At 35.4% G+C, this 21,340-nt stretch overlaps 1 protein-coding gene across 5 annotated transcripts in view; it reads right to left on the bottom strand.

The window, feature by feature from the left end:
• FAP (fibroblast activation protein alpha) overlaps positions 1-21,340 on the bottom strand; it is a 78,444-nt gene that overhangs the window by 50,269 nt on the left and 6,835 nt on the right. The window contains exons 1-6 of one of the 5 annotated variants that reach the window (XR_014264628.1): positions 20,238-21,299; positions 19,820-19,904; positions 4,151-4,249; positions 3,094-3,188; positions 2,105-2,179; positions 531-583 (exon numbers count right to left, since the gene is read on the bottom strand). Coding sequence is in view for 3 of the 5 variants with exons in the window: in XM_082464990.1 (XP_082321116.1) it covers positions 531-583; positions 2,105-2,179; positions 3,094-3,188; positions 4,151-4,249; positions 19,820-19,904; positions 20,238-20,302 (472 nt within the window). In the remaining 2 variants the exon portion in view is untranslated. Of the gene's footprint in view, positions 1-530; positions 584-2,104; positions 2,180-3,093; positions 3,189-4,150; positions 4,250-19,819; positions 19,905-20,152; positions 21,301-21,340 lie in introns of those variants that run through there. The other 4 variants (XR_014264629.1, XM_082464990.1, XM_082464988.1 and 1 more) reach the window with 4 other exon arrangements.

Below are 21,340 nucleotides of genomic sequence, written 5' to 3' on the forward strand. Positions count from 1 at the left end.
AAACTGTAAATATTTCAAATAATTAAACATAAAGATAAAGAAAATAATATAATAGATGACAATTTAGCATCTAAATTTAAAAGATATTATCATTTTACATTTTAAAAAACAATTCGTTTAAAATTAATTAAATTTAAATTAAATGCTGCATCTCCCTCCCTTCTGCTTCCTTCCAATGAAGGAGCCCCCTCTCCCCAACATTGTGTATCATTCCCATGCATTTTTGGTACTTTTATAAATATGTGTACTTTTATAAATTATATATTTATAGTTTGGTGTTCAAAAGTAGGAAAAGTAAAACTATAGAGTGTATAAAAATGTAAGATATTAGTCAAATAAAAAGAGGTGAATAGTCCAAAGGAGTATTTCTTTGAATTTCTTAAGTTGTATAGGTATACATATATTGTAAAGAAGTAAGAAATTAAGACCAGAAACAAGAGAACGCAGTCTTAATCTCAAATCAGAGTCTGGAGTGAAAAAGTCTCTATATGAGACTTAAGTAGTGTTAATAAAAAGACATGAAGTTTTACCCATTTGTAAGATGGTAGATGTGATACGTTGCTGTGTAAGAGTATCTCCAAAGCTGTCAGGAAGAAGAGGCAAAGACAAATCATGATTCTTAAAAAGCTCAGGTCAATAATGTATAATCATAGGTCACTCAATTCAAGCTTCAGAATTATAAAAGGACTATTTTCACAAGGCACTAGGAAAGACATGTTTCAATTCTAAATGAGTCTCATTTAAAGAGTTTTACTGGGGACTTTTGTGCTGTTCGTCCAAATCCCAGAACTAATCTCAGCAGTGATTCAACCCTCACTCCATAAAAAGCATATCCAAAGACATTTCTTAACATAAAAAGCTTTTCTCTGACACACTCTACCCTAAAAAATGTTCCCTTTATGCTTTACCTTGATTGAAGTAAAACCACTATAATTTCCAAGTCCCATAAAGATTACCCTGCACCTGGGTAATTATTATGATAATAACCCTTTAAAATTGGGTGAAGAGAAGTTATTCGACATATAGTTTTGTTGCAAAATGCTTGCTTTTCTTTGAGCATAGTTTTTTAAAATAGTAGAGACTGAAAAAATAAATAAGAGATATATAGCGTATAATTCCTCCAGAAAAAAACTGCTCGTTTCTCATTAAGTTTATTTGTGCTGTGGTTAGTGAATAAAGCAAGTATTATTCTGGATTTTGTTTCCTAAAGGGCTTTCAAACTTTTGGCAAAGAAGCTCCAGTGGATTGAAACATATCTTTCTGAAGATTGCAGGTGACCAAGACCTGGTCCGTTGGAAAATAATCAGCTGTCTGAACAATGGGGGAGGGGCAAGCTTGACTTTTCATTCTGTGTATTAAGGGAGCTTTGCATCTCATGTAGAATATGAAAAATGGCAGTTAAAACAAAAGATTCTTGATCTAAGAGTAACTATTAGAAGTTGAATTTGATAGTAAATTCTTCTTCCCTTTTACCAGCATAAGTAGAAAAAATAAGGTGATTATCTTCCATCCACAACTTCATTCAGGAGGGGGAAATTAAGTAAGGCTAAATAGTCCAGCTATGTGGGATTCTCCTACACTAGGCTACCAGGGTTAATTTATATATATATATATATATATATATTAATATACTGACTGTGGAGAAAAGGGAACCCTCTTGCACTGTTGGTGGGAATGTAAATTGATACAGCCACTATGGAGAACAGTACAGAGGTTCCTTAAAAAGCAAGTGAATTAAATAAGGTATATCTTGATTTTTCCATTTTCAATAATAATAAATATCAACAAGGTTAAAATATGTGAGAATTGACTAATGATTTATGATAACAAATAACTTTTTTCTGATGAATATCAGTGCCCCCAAAATAAGTTTTTCCCTTAAGATGAAAGTAGTTTCTACTACTTGATGATAACCAGACAAGAATGTCAAATTCTGAATTATTTGTATATGTTTCTGCTATGCTTTGGGGGCTCAGCTAGAATTGCATCAATTTCTTGAATATTTAGAGATAAAGATAGACCCTTGCTTCCTCTTACTTTTATAAACCAATCTGTGGGCTAGTAGGAGATACAATCAGATAAACCCAAATTAAATAGTCAATACCTTTGAATAATCACTTTCTAGATATGCAAATTGTCGATCAGGTGATAAACCATAATTTGAAGCATTCACACTTTTCTGAAATTATGAAGAAGTTGATTAGAATACAGAAAAAATAACAGAGCCATATAAATTTGTAGTTCTAAAAGAATATTGTATCATCGATATACTCCCACATATACATTCAAAGCAATGTTTTAAAAGTTTAAGTAGTATCTACTGTATACAAAGAAATTTACTACACATTAGGGGATGAGGATGTGATAAATAGGATATACTTTGTGATTTCAAGAAGCTTATAATAGTAAACTTCTAAATAAATAACATTACAATTCAGAAAATTTTATAAAAGAGATATAGCATTGCAAAAGTGTTAAATAGCAAGTGACTGAATGCAAATGATAAGATGGTTTGTTGCACAGAGAAGGAGAAATATCAGCTGAGCTTGACTCTAAACGATTACCAGGCTCTTGAAGGTAGAGAAAGTAGGAGGTCTGAGAGTCCAGGAGGACAGAAGAACATGTGCCTATGTATCATAGGACCAGTCACTGAGCCTTTATTAGGTACTGTCCTAAGCACTTTCAAATGTTACTTCATTTAATTCTTATACTAACCCAAAGAGGTATTATTATTCCTACTTTACAGAGGAAGAACCTGAGGCATGGTGAGGATGGAATAATGTGGAATCTTACCCAAGGCTCCATAACTAGTAAATGACAGAGCCAGGATTTGAACCTCAGTTTGCCTGACTCTAAGAACTGAGTTTGTACATTTTATCTCATAGGATACCTGTTCCACAGAGGAAGAAAAATGCTAGGTGATTTGAGCAGGCAAGGACAGTAATCTAGTGTGACTAGAAAAGAGAATGGGAAGATAACTGTGGTGGGGGATGGAGCTGAGAAAGCAGGTTGGGTCCAGATCAGGTGCTCAGTGTTCGGACTCTGTTCTTTGGGCAGAGGTTTCTGAGGAGGAAGATGATGGAGGATACATACCATGGTGGCGTTACTCAAAATAGTGTATGATTCTCCTGTTTCAATATTATAAAATACTATATTATTATCTGTAGATTGACGAAGATATTCTTGTCCTTGAAACAAGAAGGAAAACAAAACTTGAAATGAGCTCCCTTAACAGGAAATACATTTATAACAAAGAGAAACCTCTCTTATTTCACATACTGACTTTCTTTTTCCTCTCTGTCTGGTACATATTGCCTTGTCAAATTTAAAATATGATAGTAAGTTGATGGTGGAAGGGAGGAAAGGGTTGTTTTTCTACATTACACAAAAATGCCATATTTGCTAGTAGGAGCCTTATTCTAACCAGTTCAGGGTGCTTAGGAGTAAATTTGGATTTTCTCTGTGTTACAAAGAGAATAAACCAGTTTAAAATTGTATGTTTCTTCTGCAATAAAAAAATATATATTCCATTTAGGCTGTGTTGGACTTAGTTTAAAACCTATTTTATATGCTTTTATTTTCTAAAGAGAAAATGAAAATATTCCATTTTATTTAGTGGCACTTTAGATATAAATTATATATAATATAAACAATTTAGTTGCTCTTACCACTTGTTTGATTAGACTCATTTGACAACATACTATTTTGAAAAACTATATGTAAATATCAATTTTATGAACCTTAAAGTATTTGTCTTCAAGTTAGGATTTGTTCATTTCTCAGATTATCTAGATTAACAATGCAATTTTTCTTTTGGTAAAATTCTCATGACTTCTTCTAAATAGGTGCTTATTTCCCATTCTGAAAAGCTATATCATATAATCAGCTTATTCTAACAATGCATTCTCAGATTTTACTGTTCTGCTAAAGCTACTACTGTTTTGGCATCATTACTATTGGGCAAACCCTGTCTAAATAGTTCTGTGAAAAAATGTTTTGTTGGCCACTTGACTTATCTAAATCATTGCTGATTTTATCCATTTCAACTAAGATGGCTTATGTTACCATAGAGAATTGTTGGCAATACAAATAAAAACCAAAAATCAGACATTTAAAAAAACCCCGAGAGGTAAAGCAATAATTCACTTACCTGAAATCCAGTTTGGAAAAAATGTTTTATAAGAAAATGTCCCATTTAAAATATCCTTCAGTGTGAGTGCTCTTGTTGTACTTCCTTCAGATTTATGAACTTTGGGGGAGGAGGAAACGTATTATTACTTAAAAGAAGATGAATAACTCAAACGTCTCTCATCTGTTATTCCTCATATAATGAAAAGATCTGCCATTGCTAAATCCTTGTTTAACTCTTGTCTTAATAGCTCTGAGTATTATTTCCTTTTTGATAGACAAGCTAATGAGGCTTAGAGAAGTAGTTTGGTTGCCTGGAAAGGAACACTGGTGGGAAAATCTCGAGGAGTGTGAAGGGGACCATGCTGAGCAGCAGGGACATTATTCTTCAGACAGTGAAGAATTTTCAGAGGTTTTTAAGAAGGAAGATGAGATGAGGTTCCAATAACTCTAGGTCTTGAAAAGCTGGGATTGCAGGCCATGCAGGTTTGACTAAAAACTTAGCCTTTTAAGCAGTTCATTGTAGTTCCTCACATATGCTAGGTTTGGATTTCTACTGATTTATCAGTGATATATTTTAGCATCCCAATTGGTCAGATGACATCATCCAGAATCCTTACCTTCAGACATCTCAAGAGAGGCATTAATGAAAGTAGATAATTTCTTATCCTGGCTAGGGGTTTTTATAAAGAGAAAATGGACCAGAAGAAAAGAAAACCACATCATCTATACAAATGATCTGGAAATTCCAAGAGTAGAGGTTTTCCATATAAAAACTAACCTAAAGTAGCTCACAAACCACAAGCAAATTTCACCTGTATTTGAACCCTCCAAAACAATTTTATGTTTCAAACGTGATTTCCATTATCAGAACAAATTCATTATAGAGCCCTGAAACAGTCAGATATACCAGAAACTGTGGCAACCAACTTCCAATCCTTCTTCAATCCATATTCCTGTTCTCCATCCCTCCCACCTTACCCCTTCTCCAGGCCATCACTTACAGAACCAAAACTTAGAAAAGTGTCCTATACCTTGAATAGCATATATGAATCTGGTATTTGTTCATGTAAAAATAAAACTGTCAAAGATGAGCTTAAATTTATATCTTCCTGCTAAACACTTCCACAGCTTTCTATGACTCTTAAGATAAAGACCAAAAATGTTAGTCTGGACTATAGGCCCTAGCTGGTCTGGAATGGTCTACCTCTCCAGCCCCTTCTTGCCCCACTCTCACTACTTTGTAGACTCCAAACATGCTGGGCTTTCTGTTTCTCAAATACTAATTTCTTTCTCCAGGGCTACTGAAACTCTTCCCACCCTCTCCCTTCTCCTTATAACTTCTCTTCAGCCTTTAGTGCTTAATATAAGTGCCACTTTCTCTGGGAAGCCCTTCCTGATCCCCTGGTTTAGGTCTGGTTCCCTTGTTATACATTACCATAGGCCAGGTTCCCTTTTTAAAGAACATTTGTCTTGGTTTGTAACCTTGTATGTATTTGAGTGATTATTTTATTCATATTTCTTCACCTCCCACTGTATTCTCAAAACAGTCCATAAGGCCAGAGACCATGTCTGTTTTGCTCACCACCACATCCCTAGTGTCTAGCACATAATAGGCATTTAATAAATACTTGTTGAATGAATGAATACATGAAATGAAGGATTGATGGGTGGATGGATGAGATTTGTGCCCTCTTCTTTACAGAATGGTTCTACTACTAATTTCCTATATGACTTTATAAGTTAATCTCTGGCATCACAGCTTGCTCATCTATAATATAAAGGACTGGACTAGAAAATGCTGATAATACCTTCCAATTTTACTACATTAGGTTTTGAAATTTGAGACACAACATGCTCTATTAACCTTGTAGTCACATAAATGTACTGCCATATGATAAGGTCGAATTGACCAACTGGATAATAGCATCTTCTGCAGTTTTAACTGATTCACACTGATGTATGTATGCTCCATGCTTTTGATTAGGACCATGAGTTATTTTCTTAATTTACTAAAAATTATCCTGGTAGCTATAAGAACATAAATGGCTGATGAACCCCTATGCAACGAGGCACTAAATACTTAATAACATTAGATTATTCTAATAATCATCTTTGTACAGGTTCTTTGCATCCTAAGTAAGGTTGTACATGCCATACAATTATTCATAATGAAAGTGCTTCTATTTAATTAAATGGTCTTGTGCAAAATTCATACCACTGATTTTATAATTCCCATTCTATGAAAAAAATACTACCATTTTACTGCAACAGCATTAGTATAATTGCTAAGTATTTTAATTCAATTTTATTTAACTCTCTTAAGAGCAAATTGCAATCTGTTTCTAATATAGTCAAGGGGAAATTCTAACACTATTTACAATGGAAATTATTTTCCTTTTGAGATATATTTAATTTGTATCCTCACAACCCTGAACATATAGATGAAAAAAATTTTAATTTACAGAATTCCTTTATTGTGAATACCAAGAAACTAGGTAATTGTTTTTCTTTAAACTTTTTTCAATATTAATTCAATAAATGAATATAATCTTGGTGATATCTTTTTTTGTCTACCATAAATAATGGTTTGATTATGGTTAATGACTTATATAACAGATTTTCCTACTTAAGTATCCTTGCATATAATTTTCCTTACTTGCAATTACGTTTAATTGAGAAATTCTTAGCTATAATTAATCTTCATTTTTATAGAAGGTTAAATTAAGTGAGCTAATTCAACTGAAATGTTTAGCTCTATGCTTGGCAGTCAATAAATGTTAGCTTTTGTTACTGTCATAGCTTATCAGTAGTCTTCAAATAAATATTTTTGATCATTGTTTCTCAAACTAATTTGACCACTGGGACTTTTTTTTTTTAATATCTATGACTCATTAGTAGATATTTTTAATATCTACTAAAATCATGGGTATGGGTAATGCAGTTTCAGCTTAAGCTATTAGTATATATAATTAAGGTTAACTTTTATTCTAATATAATGGAATTCATCAGTTATACTTAGAACATCTTGGTCATCCTAGGGCTCCATAAGTGAAATAGTCCAATTATGATCATAAATAGGGTTAGTACTAATATCCCACATACGGATAAATAAAATTTATAAAAAACAAGAGTTTCAAATTATTTTAAAAATTCCTACTCATTTTCCTCTTTTAACATTAATAATCATGCTGATCCTTATCAGATTTCCCAAAAAGATTTCAAGGGTTAGTTATTTACTCCTTTTCACCTCTAATTTAGATTATCCTCGAAAGTTACATGAGATTATATTTCATATTACTTCCCAGTTAGTCATTTATTTTAAATGGGTGCATAGTAGCTATAAATACCAATGATCTATATAGAGAACTTAACATATGTCATATTATAACTCAAAATCTATAAAGCAATTTAAATATATATTAATTGTACTACTAATTACTGTAATGATAATAAGCCCCACCAGCGCCAATGAAGTGATAAAGGGATATACAGAACACATCCAGAGGAGCCAGCTGTGTTTATGCGGAAATAGGCTTGTGGCACAGATTTGGGGTAGGTGATTACTCCTAACCTCACATGGGCTCAGAAGGTGTGATTATCCTGGCGTCAGGCTGGGCTCACAGTGATACCAAATCTAATGGGGAGAATTTAAATTAGGCATTCTTTTCTTCCTGCTGAAAATGACCACATGTTCATAAATGCAATAGAGTAATGTATCTGCTCTAAGACGAGGCTTTAGGTCACATATTAAGAGTTATAAGACATGTACTTAGAATTTCCAATCCAAGTTCTGGTTCTTTGTACCAGCCAGGACAGTGCTCGACATACAGTGGAAGCATGATAAATATTTGTTGAATGAAAAAATAAATCAGCTGGACAGATTTTATTTTAGTTTGTTTTCACTAATTCTCCCCCAAAGATACACCTGCCCTTACTCTTTATCCTCCTATCCATGTTGTAAATTTCATGTATAATTCTACCTGGACATGCCATCATTTAAATATGTATCAAAATTTTGTCCTTGGAGTTAGCTGGAGTGCTTGTTTGAAAAGCAAGATTCCTTGTCCTTATCTCAAATCTACTGATTTAGAATCTCTGGGGATAAGGCCCTGAGTTTCAGTTTTTACCAAGCCCCACAGGTGATTCTTCTGCAAAGAATCCAAATTTAGTGATTTCACTGAATCTATTGTACTTGGTTCAATGTTCTCCTGTGCCTGTCGGTGGAATTGCTCCTTGCTTATAAACCCCTGGTAGGTGGATGGGTCAGGCCTGCATAGCAATTCACGCTTCATGGACAGACTCCCCACAGCTAATGCTAATCATGGCTTTCAAGGAATGTTAATGGTCGCCTGTAATGTTTATGCCCCTATTCAGTCTTCTTGCTCATTGTCTAGATGGACTCTTCTTTAGGTACATTCCCTCCGCTGATCCTTGAGCAGTGGAGAAAGGGCAAAGGGACTGATTCTGCCCCAGATTAGATTTAAACAAGATAACAGGGAAAGCACTGGTAGGGGAAGGGGTCATTGTTTTCTAGTGTTTTGAATGTGTGTGTGTGTGTATGTATGCATGTGTGTGTGTGTTTCTGTGTAAATCAGTATAAAATGCACCTCTATGGCATCAATCACACTAAACAAGTTCTAGTCACCTGAAAAATATTCCACTAATAATTACTGAATGAATACGTGGATTTTCATGCCTTTTTCCAAATAATGTTTTAATGTTGAATTATAATCTTTTGATTATTTTGGAAGTTTAGTTTTGGCATCTATAATTTTTAAACTCTAAGTAACTGAGCAGAAGTAGAAAAGAATTCTGAGAGCATCTCTCTCTTCCATACGTAACTGACAATCACTTAACACTTAATTCTTGATAGTGCCCCTATAGTCAATTTGGCCCATCTTTAGCACAGTTATTTATACACTGCAAAACACTCCGATTTACTATAGTTTAATTATTTGCGTTTTCAACGTTTTAAAGCACAGCTGGAAATAATTTCAATTATGAATCCAAGAAATGACAATTCACAGAAATGATTCCCAAGTAAATAATGATTCACTATTCTCCTAATTCTTTCTTCAAACTTTGTATTTATTCTTTATTAGGGTTCTATTTCTATTTCTGCCATTTAATTTTCTAGTCCTAAAAAATTGCAAATAAGTATCAGAACAGAGACATCTGATGTCAGCTCTAATATTCATCATAAATTAAATGAGAAAATATGGTTTATTAAGTGCGCACACGAACGGCTGGTAGGTCTTTTTGCTCTCACTTTCATACTTGTTTTGGAACTGATGCTTATGAGGCCACCTCAATGAAAGTGACGTGGGCTCCCAGGCACACTGCACCTGTCTCTTTGCTGGCTCTGCAAAGATGCCGTCCTCAAATAGGCAATGTCTCCAGCCATTGCATCAGCTCATGTTTGTTTTTGGAGTGAGCACCACAGGGGCAAATGTCGGAGATACTTGGTTGGGAAATAAACTATTTAAAACTAATATTATATTTGGGCAAAGACTGACAACTTTGAAAAAAATGGAACTGAGGTAGCTTTAGACCAGTAATAAGTGTTATAATTTACTAAGTTCTAATAAGTACCAAGCACTCTGCATGCATGGTCCCGTGAAACACTCACAGCAACTCTCTAAGTACTATTATTAACACCATTTTACAGATTAGGAAATGGAAATTAGAGAGCTAAAGTAACTTGCCTAATACATAACAGGGCTGGGGTTTAAATCCAGCTCCACCTAATTTTAGAGACTGGGCACTTTACCACTACCTTTTGATTTAAAGTGAAAGCATACGTGTAATAAAACAAGAAAAAACAAACACAAAAATAAGGTCAAGAACCAAGCAACACACAAGGGGGGGTTGAATAATTATACCTCAAAATGAACGTTAAGAGAAAATGAGACAATTTGAGTTTTGTCAAAGCAAAGAGGTCGCTATAAGCTTTCAATGTCTCACTGAAGAATGTAGTAGCTCTCAGTTCTGAAAGAATTTCCCATGGTTCTCTTTACAGATAACACTGATCAACATATGTTATTCAAAGGTATTGTCAGGTTTAAGTTCATTTTGTGTATTATGTTATTGTTGTGCTATGTTAATTAGGGCTATTTTTTTCATGATCTCTGAAGCACTAAAGGTCATAGGCTATGGTCAACATAATGCACAAGAACATGGTGGTAAATGCCAAATATTTTGGTGACCCTGAAGATGAAAATAAACCTCATCTATATCTGAAGGCCCACTCAGTCTCCTTTGCCAGCTCATCTTCCTCTAATCTCTGCTTTAAATTGTGGTGTGGCTTATATTGGTTTTACTTGGGACCTCAGAAAGAGTCACCTTCCTTTACCATTTAATTCTCCCAGGGTTTCTATCACATATTCTTAGCTGGCTCACACCCACCCCCACTGTCACCCCTCACCCCTCACTGGATTTCTTCTCTGAGATCCAGACGATATGTTAAACTTCCTCTTTAACACCTCCACCTGCATATCTCACAGGCACTTCAAAATTAGTATGTCTAATAGGTAACTAATGAGAACCTACTGTATAGCACAGGGAATTCTACTCAGTGCTCTCTGGTGACCTAAATGGAAGGAAATCTAAAAAAGAGTGGATAGATGTATATGTATAACTGATTCACGTTGCTGTACAGCAAAACTAACACAACACTGTAAAGCAACTATACTCTGATAAAAATTAATTTTAAAAACTCAGCATGTCTAAAGCTAAGAAAAAAGGAATTCCATGCTGTCCCTCCAGGTTTCTCCAAGTCAATGCAACTATCGTCCATGTAGTTCCTCAATTCAAATACCTGGGAGTTTTCCTTGACCTCCCTCTTCTTCTACTGTCTTTGTCCAGTACCCAGGTTTGACAATTCTATCTCCAAAATCTCTCTCAACTCTCTGCACTTCTACTGAACCTCCAAGGCCAAGCCATTTCTCACTAGGTAGGCTGTAATGGATACCTATTTGCTACACCTGTAATTTCATTCCTAGTATTTCATTGTGGTTTTGAAATACATTTTCCTGATGACTAATGATGTTGAGTCTCTTTTCATGAGCTTATTGGTCACTTTTATATCTTCTTTGGGGGAAATGTCTATCCTTTGTCCATTTTTTGAATTTGCTTATTTGCCTTTTATTATTGATTTGTAAGAGTTTTTAAAAAATATAATCTGGATGCAAGTCACATATCAGATGTATGTATGTGCAAACATTTTCCCCCCATTTTGTGGGTAGTCTTTTCACTGCCTTGATGATAGCCTTTGCAACCGAAGTGTTAAATTTCAAAGAAGCCCAATTTATGTATTTTTTCCTTTGTTGCTTGTGCATTGGGTCGTATCTAAGAAACCACTGCCTAATCCAAGGACAAGAAGATTTATTCCTAGGTTTTGTTTTTAAGTGTTTTATAGTTTTAGCTCTTACATTTAGGTCTTTGATCCATTTTGAGTTAACTTTTATGTATGGTGTGAGGAAGTGGGTCCAACATCATTTTTTGCATGTTGATATCCAGTTGTCCATTTGTTGGAAAAACTTTCTCCATTAAATTGCTATGGCATCCTTATTGAAAATCAGTTAACCATAAATGTAAGGCTTTTACACTTATTTCTGGGCTCTCAGTTATATTTGATTGATCTATATATCCATCCTTTTTTAAAAATTAATTAATTAATTTATTTATTTTTGGCTGTGTTGGGTTTTTGTTGCTACGCTCAGGCTTTCTCTAGTTGCGGCGAGTGGGGGCTTCTCTTGTTGCAGAGCACGGGCTCTAGGCACATGGGTTTCAGTAGTTGTGATACACGAGCTCAGTAGTTGTGGCTCGCGGGCTCTGGAGCGCAGGCTCAGTAGTTGTGGTGCATAGGCTTAGCTGCTCCGTGGCATGTGGGATCTTCCCAGACCAGGGCTCAAACCTGTGTTCCCTGCGCTGGCAGGTGGATTCTTAACTGTGCCACCAGGGAAGTCCCTATATGTCTATCCTTATGCCAGTATCACACGGTTTTGATTATGTAAGCTTTGTAGTAAGTTTTGAAATAAGGAAGTGTGATTCCTCCAACTTTGTTCTTCATTTTCAATATAGCTATTATGGATCCCTTGCATTTCCATACAAATTTTGGAATCAGCTTGTCAATTTCTGCAAAAAAAAGTCATGTGGGATTTGGATAGGGATTGCATTTAATCTGCAGATAAATTTGGGGAGTATTGCTATCTTAAACATACTGTTTTCTGATCTATAAATATAGGATCTCTTTCCATTTATTTATATCTTTTTTGTATTGTTTATTGGTAATGTATAGAAATCCAATTGATTTTTTATATATTGATCTTGTGTTTTGCAAATTTTCTCAACTTGTTTATTAGTCCCAATATTTTTTAGTGAGTTCCTTAGGATTTTCTATAAACAATGTCATCTGCAAATAGAGATAGTTTTACTTTTTCCTTTCCAGTCTGGATACTTTTTAGTTCTTTTCCTTATCTAATTGCCCTGGTTACAACCACCAATAAAATATTAAACAGAAGTAAGAGCAGGCATGCTGTCTTGTTCTTGATCTTAGGGGAAGAGCACTGAATCTTTCACCAGTGTGATGTTAGCTGTGAGGTTTTTGTGGATGCCCTTTATCAGATAGAGGAAATTCCTCCTATTTCTAGTCTGCTGAGTGTTTTTACAATGAGAGGGTGCTGTGTTTTGTTAAATACTTTTTCTGTGTCTATTGAAATGACCATGTAGTTTTTGTCCTTTTTTCTATTAATATAGCTTATTATAGTAATTGATTTTTGGATATTAAACCTTGCATTCTTGGGATAAATCTCACTTGGTCTTGGTGAATAGTCCTTTTTATACATTGCTGGATTTGGCTTGCTAGTATTATGTTGAGGGTTTTTCCATTTATATTCATAATAAATATTGGTCTGTAACTACTATTGGTCTGTAACTTCTTTTCTTGTAATGTTTTTGAATATTTTTGGTATTGCAGCAATACTGGCCTTACAGCATGAGTTGAGAAGTGTTCGCCTTTAGTTTTTGGAAGAGTTTGTGAAGGATTGGTAATAATTCTTAAAAAGTTTGGTAGAGTTTACCAGTGAAGTCAGCTGGGCTTGGGGTTTTCTTTGCAGGAAGTTAAAAATCACTAAATCAATTTCTTCAGTTGTTATAGTTCTATTCAGGTTTTCTATTTATTCTTGAGTGAATTGTGGTAGTTTGTATCTTTCTAGAAATTTGTTCTTTTCTTCTAAGTTATCTGATTTTTTGACAGTCTTTCTATCCTGTTCCTTTGAGTCCTATCATATCAGTTTTTCTACCAAGTATAAAAACCATAATCAGTTTGAAAAAATTTTAATTTAGATACTAAGCAACCCTATTTTTTTTATTATTAACAGGAATAAAGTTTAATAAAGATTGTAAATTATTTTCTTTTTACTACATAATTTTTGTTAATTCACAAGGATACTGAAATGAAAAATAAATTCTTTGCTCTCTATATAATAACCAATAAGTAAGTAAAAGACTGATTAGTATTGATTATCCCATGGAAATATTATTTTAATTTATGCCTAACATGTTGCTAGATTTTAAGGCTCAGTTTGACTGTCTCTGGTTCTTAAGAACCTTTAGCCTTGATTCTACCTCCCCTATTTGAGCTTTAGAACATGTTTTTCTCAAGGTCTATATATGACTAGATATTCTTGTGTAAGTTGTAACAATTCGCTTTGGAAATCAGAGACAGGTAAACTCCTCTGCATAATGGGAGTCATCCAAAGACTTGGATTATTTTCTAAATTATTTAGAATTTGACAAAACTCAAAGAATTTCCCAAGATTCATCATCTGTGATTTTAAAATCCAAGTGCAAAGTAGAGAAATATAATCTGCAAGGTCGATGTGTTTACACTCAACTCAAAAGCTCTGTTATGTCCATGAACTTTCTGAAACTTTTCCTCAGCACTTTAGACTTCCCCATATTTCCTCCAAAAGAACAGTGAATAAATAAGCTTAAAACTCTTAAGATATTTTAGGGACTCTGTTTCACAGTTCTGAATGTTGATACTGGGAAAATTTTAAGCCTTAAAAACATATTCACATCTCCTTTGATGATAATTTGGTCTCACAAATATCTTATTTTATAAAAAGTGATTGTTGAGGTTACAATAGTAGTAATAGTAACAATAATGATAATAATAATAACAATGGTTTCTGCCTAAAATATAGACATTCTAAATGATATTTATTCTTATAAAATATTGATTTATATTCTGTCTAAATCATCTGTGACTTCAGATATCTTCTGAAATAAATTATGTAAGGTATTACTTACCTAAGTAAGCAATCACTATAAATTTTATATATGTGTGTACAGTCTTAAGTACATATGTATATATGTATTTTCCTGTGTTCATTTGTTTACATAATTTTGGCCTCACAGCTATCAATCTCCTTCTGATTCCCTGAACTTCCCAAATATACTTTCCTGCTTCAGAGCCTTTGTATCTTCTTTTCCCTCTGCATTGAGGGTCTAGCCCCCAGCTTGCGTCCTTCCGTCCTTAAGGTCTTGGCTCAAATATCATCTCAGAGAAGCCTTCCTTGACCAATTCTGTTATGAACTGAATTGTGTCCCCCCAAAATACATAAATTGAAGCTCTAACCGTCAATGGAACTGTATTTGCAGATAGGTCCTTTAACAAGGTAATTAAGATTACATAAGACCATAATGGTGGAGCCCTACTCTGATAGAACTGGTGGTGCCCTTATTGGAAGAGGAAGAGACACCAGGAGTGCACATGCACAGAGGAAAAGCCATATGAGGACAAAACAAGAAGGCAGCCATCTACAAGCCAAGGAGAGAAGCCTCCAGAAAAACTAAACCTGACTATACCTTGATCTTGGACTTCCAGCCTCCAGAACTGTGAGAATATAAATTTCTGTTGTTTAAGCCACCCAGTCTGTGATATTTTGTCATGGCAGCCCTAGATGTCTAACACAGCCTCCACTCCAGTTGTTTTCTGTAGCACGTTTACGAATGTGAAATACTCTATTAATTCACTTATTTACTTGTTTATTATCAGACTGTCCTTTCCTAAGGCCAGAGACCTTGTCATTCATGCCTTATACCTGTGCCTGGTATTTAGAAGGTGCTCAATAAATAATTTGTTGAACAAATAACCAAAGTATCCAGGAGTACAGTGGACTGGGCATTGTGGATATGGATAACTAGGGATGCTCATCCCTGTTTTTTCATATTTAGTAGATAGCTATTTTTAATCTCAGGAAGAACACTATAGCTTCTTCAGTCCAAAGATTAAAAATCCAAGTGTTTATAGGAGTCAAGCAGATGTTGTAAGTGAATATGGTACCTTGTGTAAATGAAATAGAAAGTATTGTCTGTTTTCTATTTTCTAGTGGGGTATGTAGCAAACTGGAGAATTCATTGTCAATCTAAAGACAACTGCTTCTCAGCCGACTATTACCTTGGGCCCAATGTTGCCAGATCTAATATTTAAAAAGAAGCCAAAAGTGTACATTTTTATGTGAAATCTTCTGATTTTAAAAAGTTGACAACTAATACAAATTTGTGTAAAACACTGCAGGCCAAAACCACCACCACCACCAACAACAACAACAAAAAACAATAAAAGAAAAAGTGTGCAAAGGTAGACAGGAGGACTTCAGGGAGATCTGAGGCTAGGCTAACGATGGTTCTCCTTTCACAGCAGGTACTAGAGGCTCTGCCCAGGAGAACTTGGATTTCTCCACACTACATAATCTCCCTCTTCTTTCTCTCTCACTCAGTCTTATTCTGCACCCTCACCCACCTCAGCTTCCTTTATCATATCTCTTCCTTTCTTCAATCTTGCTTTTGCCTCAGAGCTGCCAGTATCCTTTATGAGGGCCTTGCACACAAAATTTCTGAAAAAATATTTGTTTTTGATCCAAGGAGGTGGGGGATAGGAACAGGGATGCTGCCCAGGGATAAGTACTCTTTACTCTCAGACTTAAGAAGAGCATTGTTGAAATCAAAATACATCACACAGAAGGCCTAGTTGCCATCTTTGTGTGCTAGGATGGAGAGCACAATAAAATGGTAGCTACCATTTATTAAGCTGCTACAAAATGTTAGAAATCTTAGAAAAAAATTGTTAGTGTTTATTGAGTGCTTGCTTTATTGAGTGCTTGCTTATCACCATGTAGGGAACTCTATACTCAGTAGAAATCAAGAAAAGCACAGATAGCTCCCAGAATTCCTTTCACAAAGGTCCAGGAATTCAGAAACTATAAATCATGAAGCAAGGCCATATAGAATTTACTTGCAAAATTCTGTAGCTTCTGTTACCTTCCAATTCTAGCTTTTTGTTTGTTTGGTTTTTGTTTTGTCACCTCTGTATACCTCTTGAAACAAAAAGTCCTGTGTTTATCCTTGGGGTTGGCGAAAATGAGGAAAAGGTGAGGAGCTTAGTTTCCACTCTTGGTTTGGTTGCATCTTTACACAGGAAGAGGAGTGATGGTTGGGAAGAAGAATCTCAAGAGAAAAAATAGAGCTAGGAGAAGAGAAAGGGAATCGGTTGAAGGAGTAGGCTGAGGCCAAGGAGGACGGCCTGGGTCTAAGGGGTGGAAACATATGTGTTTCACATTTGGTGAAAATAAAAATGGGAAAACTTGGCAGTTCCAAACAAAGTTGTCTGTTATTTTTATTATTATGTGAGTGAGCTAAACGAATCGTTCTCATTTCACCATTCCATTGCCCTATTTGTTCCTAAAATCCTGCCTAATGCCTCCAAAGCTCTTTTGATCCAGAGATTGGTGTTCCTGGGACCTGCTCCCTCCTTGGAAAAGCCCTTCTCTCTTCTTCTTTCACTTAGACTCAGTGGTTTAAGTGAGCCAGTGGTCTAAGTGAACTCCTGATCTCATATTGGTGGTGATGACTGAGCATCAATACTGGGTTCTTACCATGCTTTCAGAGGACAGTCTAGATTGCAGTACCGTTGTTTCCCCAACTAGCACAATGATGGGCAGGTGGAACTCAATTAGTTGAGTGGGACTAACTAGTGGGACTTCATTTGTTGATATATCAATAAATGAATGAGTGTTTCATAAGGGGGTCTTTAAGTTTCTCAAAGGAAGACTGTTCTTACGCTAGCACATGAATCCTGGGTTAGGAATACGAGGGCACTTAAGGCAAATGTGAGGTAATCGGATTTCTGATGAAGTGTGAAAAGAAGGCTAAAGAGAAGCTTATTTGGCTCTGAATTTTCCATTCTTCCTTCCCCTTTCTCCTTCCCTTCTCCTGCCTTGCCACCTCAGATCCTCCCTCACCAGCCACTGGGCAGATGTGAGACTGAGAACTGGACCTGAAGTTCCACACTGGGGATGGCTGAGGAGCAGGGTGTGAGGAGAAAAGAGGGAAGTCATCAGGGCACACTTCACATCACGGCTGCCTGGACCACTGACTCGAGGCAAGAAGAGTTTCAACCCTGGTCCTGCTCAGGAAAGTAGATAAATGAATAGTCCCCTGTACAATTTACTTAAGTGACATTCTGATAAGTTCTTCAGCAAATTTAGAATAGAAAAGGAATGGTATTATGGAAAAAAATAGTTCTCAGCTTTTTTATGATTTTCTGTTGCTGAAAGAGTACTAAAATTTCATCTGGGACTTCCCTGGCGGTGCAGTGGTTGAGAATCTGCCTGCCAATGTAGGGGACACGGGTTCGATCCCTGGTCCGGGAAGATCCCACATGCCGCGGAGCACCTAGGCCCGTGAGCCACAATTACTGAGCCTGCGCTCTAGAGCCCGCGAGCCACAAATACTGAAGCCCGCGTGCCTAGAGCCCGTGCTCCGCAACAAGAGAAGCCACCGCAATGAGAAGCCCTCGCACCACAAGGAAGAGTAACCCCCGCTCGCTTCAACCAGAGAAAGCCCACGCGCAGCGAAGAAAACCCGATGCAGCCTTAAATAAGTAAATAAATAAATATTAAATTACTTCAAAAAAACTTATAATAAATAAATAAATAAATAAAATTTCATCTGAAGCTTAAACTGATTATTTCACTCTATCTGAAAATTACTTTGCTCTGAGAATCTCCCGTTGGTTGAAACAGAAAACCAGCTTATAAAGAACATAGGACTTTTAAAATATATGTAGATTATAACATATATCTATGTTAAACTTGGGGAGAGGGTAAGCATTGGGATTATATATAATTAGACAAATATCTATGAGTGTGTATACTTATATACTATATCTGTAGTATATTTCTTATTGGAAATTATGACTCTAACTCCAAAGTGCAAATGCAACCCATCCTTGCCTGTAGACAAGGTGCAGGCTCACCATAAAATCCACACACTTTTGTTCTCAGAACATTTGTTTCTGATGGAGCAAAGTGTCCATTTCAAGTATTGGGGGGTTTTCTTTAAAATTCAGGAACTAATTTTGAATGTATTAACATCCAGAGTGTCAATAGGAACTAATTCACTACCTGACAATTGCTGGTGTGAGGAAAATATGGTCCCCAAACGAGGAAAGACACCAGTCTGAAAATAAATTTAACTTGAAAAAATATAAAAAATATGAACTCAGTCTGTCTCAACAGCCTCAGAATAATCTTGTGCTAGCAGAGAGGAATGAGGACTGAAAATCAACACTGAAGATATGAAAACATTGCCTTCATTTTATTGGTTAACCTCTTCATTTTGTAATTCTGTGAAAATCCCATGAGCATTTTGAATTTTTCAAAATATTTGTCTATATTTCATTTTTTAAAGCAACAAATCATTCAGGAATCATACTTTCTTTAGCTAAAGGCTGGTCATTGATCTTCCTTTACTGTCAGTTAGCTTTTAACCAAAGATATTTTCCACTTTAGTTATCATAAGATTTTAATATTTGCTGGTACAAACTTTTTTCCTTTCCCTAGACCCCAAGGCAGAAGACCTGTTATTATTGTACATTTTTCCTGTTTTAGAACTTGAGCTTCTTTTCAGAGTTTCGTAAAAATCTATTTCTCTAATATCACTGAAATATTTATAGACAGAGTCTTAATTTAAATCCAAACTAGCCCCCAACATCAGTCTCCCAAGTTTTAGCAAAGTGAGATCAATCTTAATCTAAGCTTTTCTAAAAAAGATAAATTTATAACTAAACATAACACTTGCTTAATAATATTTAGTCTTCTAACTTGATTTTCTTGGCTACTGCATCTAGAACAACAATTTCACTTTTTCTATGCAGCTATTCTCGAGATCTCTATTCTTGACTGCCTCCCTAAATTTTTGGAAAGACTCATAATAAAAATTTCCATAGGTTCTGTTTTAACTTTTCCATTCTTACTCATCTTTACTTTCCATGAGGCAATCCAATAACGAAAGCAATGTTAGTTAAAAATATTGTCTCTAAAGGCCTGTCAAAGCTTGGAATTTAGCACATACTTTGCAGAGATGTAGGGGTGATATAGAAGAGCACTCAGGTTTTTCTATTGCTGAAATAATACTGGAAACCTCTTCCTACCCAAGCCTTAAATTCCTCAGTATTTCTGGTTGTTCAACAACATATCTGGGAGCTTCTAAGTCTTCTTAGAAATAACAGATTTACTTTGGAAAATAAGCACTTAGGAAATGTTCGATCACTTGTGACCAAGCACTAGTGCATTTTCCGAACTATTCTAGGCAGACAGAGCAAATTAGAGAAAATTCTTACCTCTTGAAGGACGTAAGACAATGCACATCACCAATAAGGCAAGCACAGCAGAAGTGGCAACTCCAAGTACAATTTTTAACCATGTCTACATAAAATAAAGAAAATTAGACATATAAATGGTTTCTGCTAAATAGTAGAATTGGCAAGCTTTTGTTTACACCTAAATCCTCTTTCTCCCTCCCCATAAAGCTTTTGATTGTCTTCCACTGATCTGGCTATAATTGCTGGAATTCTTCCAGCTCTGCAAGGAGAAATGTTTCTACAGTATATTTAGAACAAATTTCCCAATCCCAGCCCACTCCAGGAAGTACATACTTATGTACAAATCCTCACCTTCTATACGATAGAAAACTCTGATCGCGCTCAATTCAGCCAGCCCCCATGCTTTTAGCAAGTATCTGAGGCTGCATATACTAACCTTCATTTTTTCCAGATGTTTTTGAAAGTTAGCTAATTCTGACTTCAGAGCGTGGGTCACCGGATCTGTGAAAACCGTTGAAAGAAGTAAGTCTGTCTTCGTAGTTGGAAGCCGAAGCTAGGGCAAGGGTTTTTTTTCTTTCCACAGACTTTTGAATACCGTGCCAAATTTCAAAAGATTTCTGTAAAATCAGAAACAGATTTTGGGGGCGTTCTTGGCCTTGAAATGAACTGTGAGTGGCTCAAGGGAGGTTTTATAGCCTTCTCATCCTTGTAAATTCTACACCAACATCTGCTTACGTTGCCACACGGAAGTGTTTTTTTTTTAATTATTTTTTACAAGTTTAGGTTTTTGTTTCATTTTCTTCTAGAAATCACTTACAGATCACATTGGCAAGTCATTGGGTTTTGGATAACCTTTCTATTTGCAACCAAAAGAAGAATTTAAAATAATATAAATTCCAGGTGTGCACCGTACACATATATCTCATTTTTAGCAGAGGAAGAAAATTAAAGTCACATAAGATTTTGTGAGAAAGACACCACATTATTGCAATTTCTTTTCTTCCTCTGGGAGATTATGAGGTACTGCAGACAGAAATGTTTTTCTTTCAGCACAATTTCTTTGTCCATATAGCACCATATGCACTTTCAGTAAATACAGAAGTTTAAAAATTCAACTGTCTAAACCCACGACTGCTTTACTTTAAAGAAATAAAATGCCATCTGGTGAAATTTAGGATGGGTTAGGTGTGTATGCACAGGCCAGAAAGATGGAAAGATCAGTAAGAATAATTTACCAGCAGACCTTTGAAAGAATGAAAATGGCTTTGCAAAAGTGATATTTTTGCTTCCCTCTCAGAATAGCTTCTGAGAGAGGAGAACAGTTAGTAATTATAAAGCCTTTAAAATAAATAAAAAAGCATTTGAAAAGAGAAGTAAGTTGTATGTACAATTTCATTTTGGCTAAATTTACATAAATCCAAAGCAATCGGTCAACTTGACATCAGTAAAATGGTAGTCTGAATTAAAACACACACACACACACACACACACACACACACACACACACCAGTTTCTTGGAGTATATTGGCTGGTTCAATG

Source organism: Balaenoptera physalus, assembly GCF_965194825.1.
Source record: "Balaenoptera physalus genome assembly, chromosome: 6".
NCBI classification, from domain to species: Eukaryota; Metazoa; Chordata; class Mammalia; order Artiodactyla; family Balaenopteridae; genus Balaenoptera; species Balaenoptera physalus.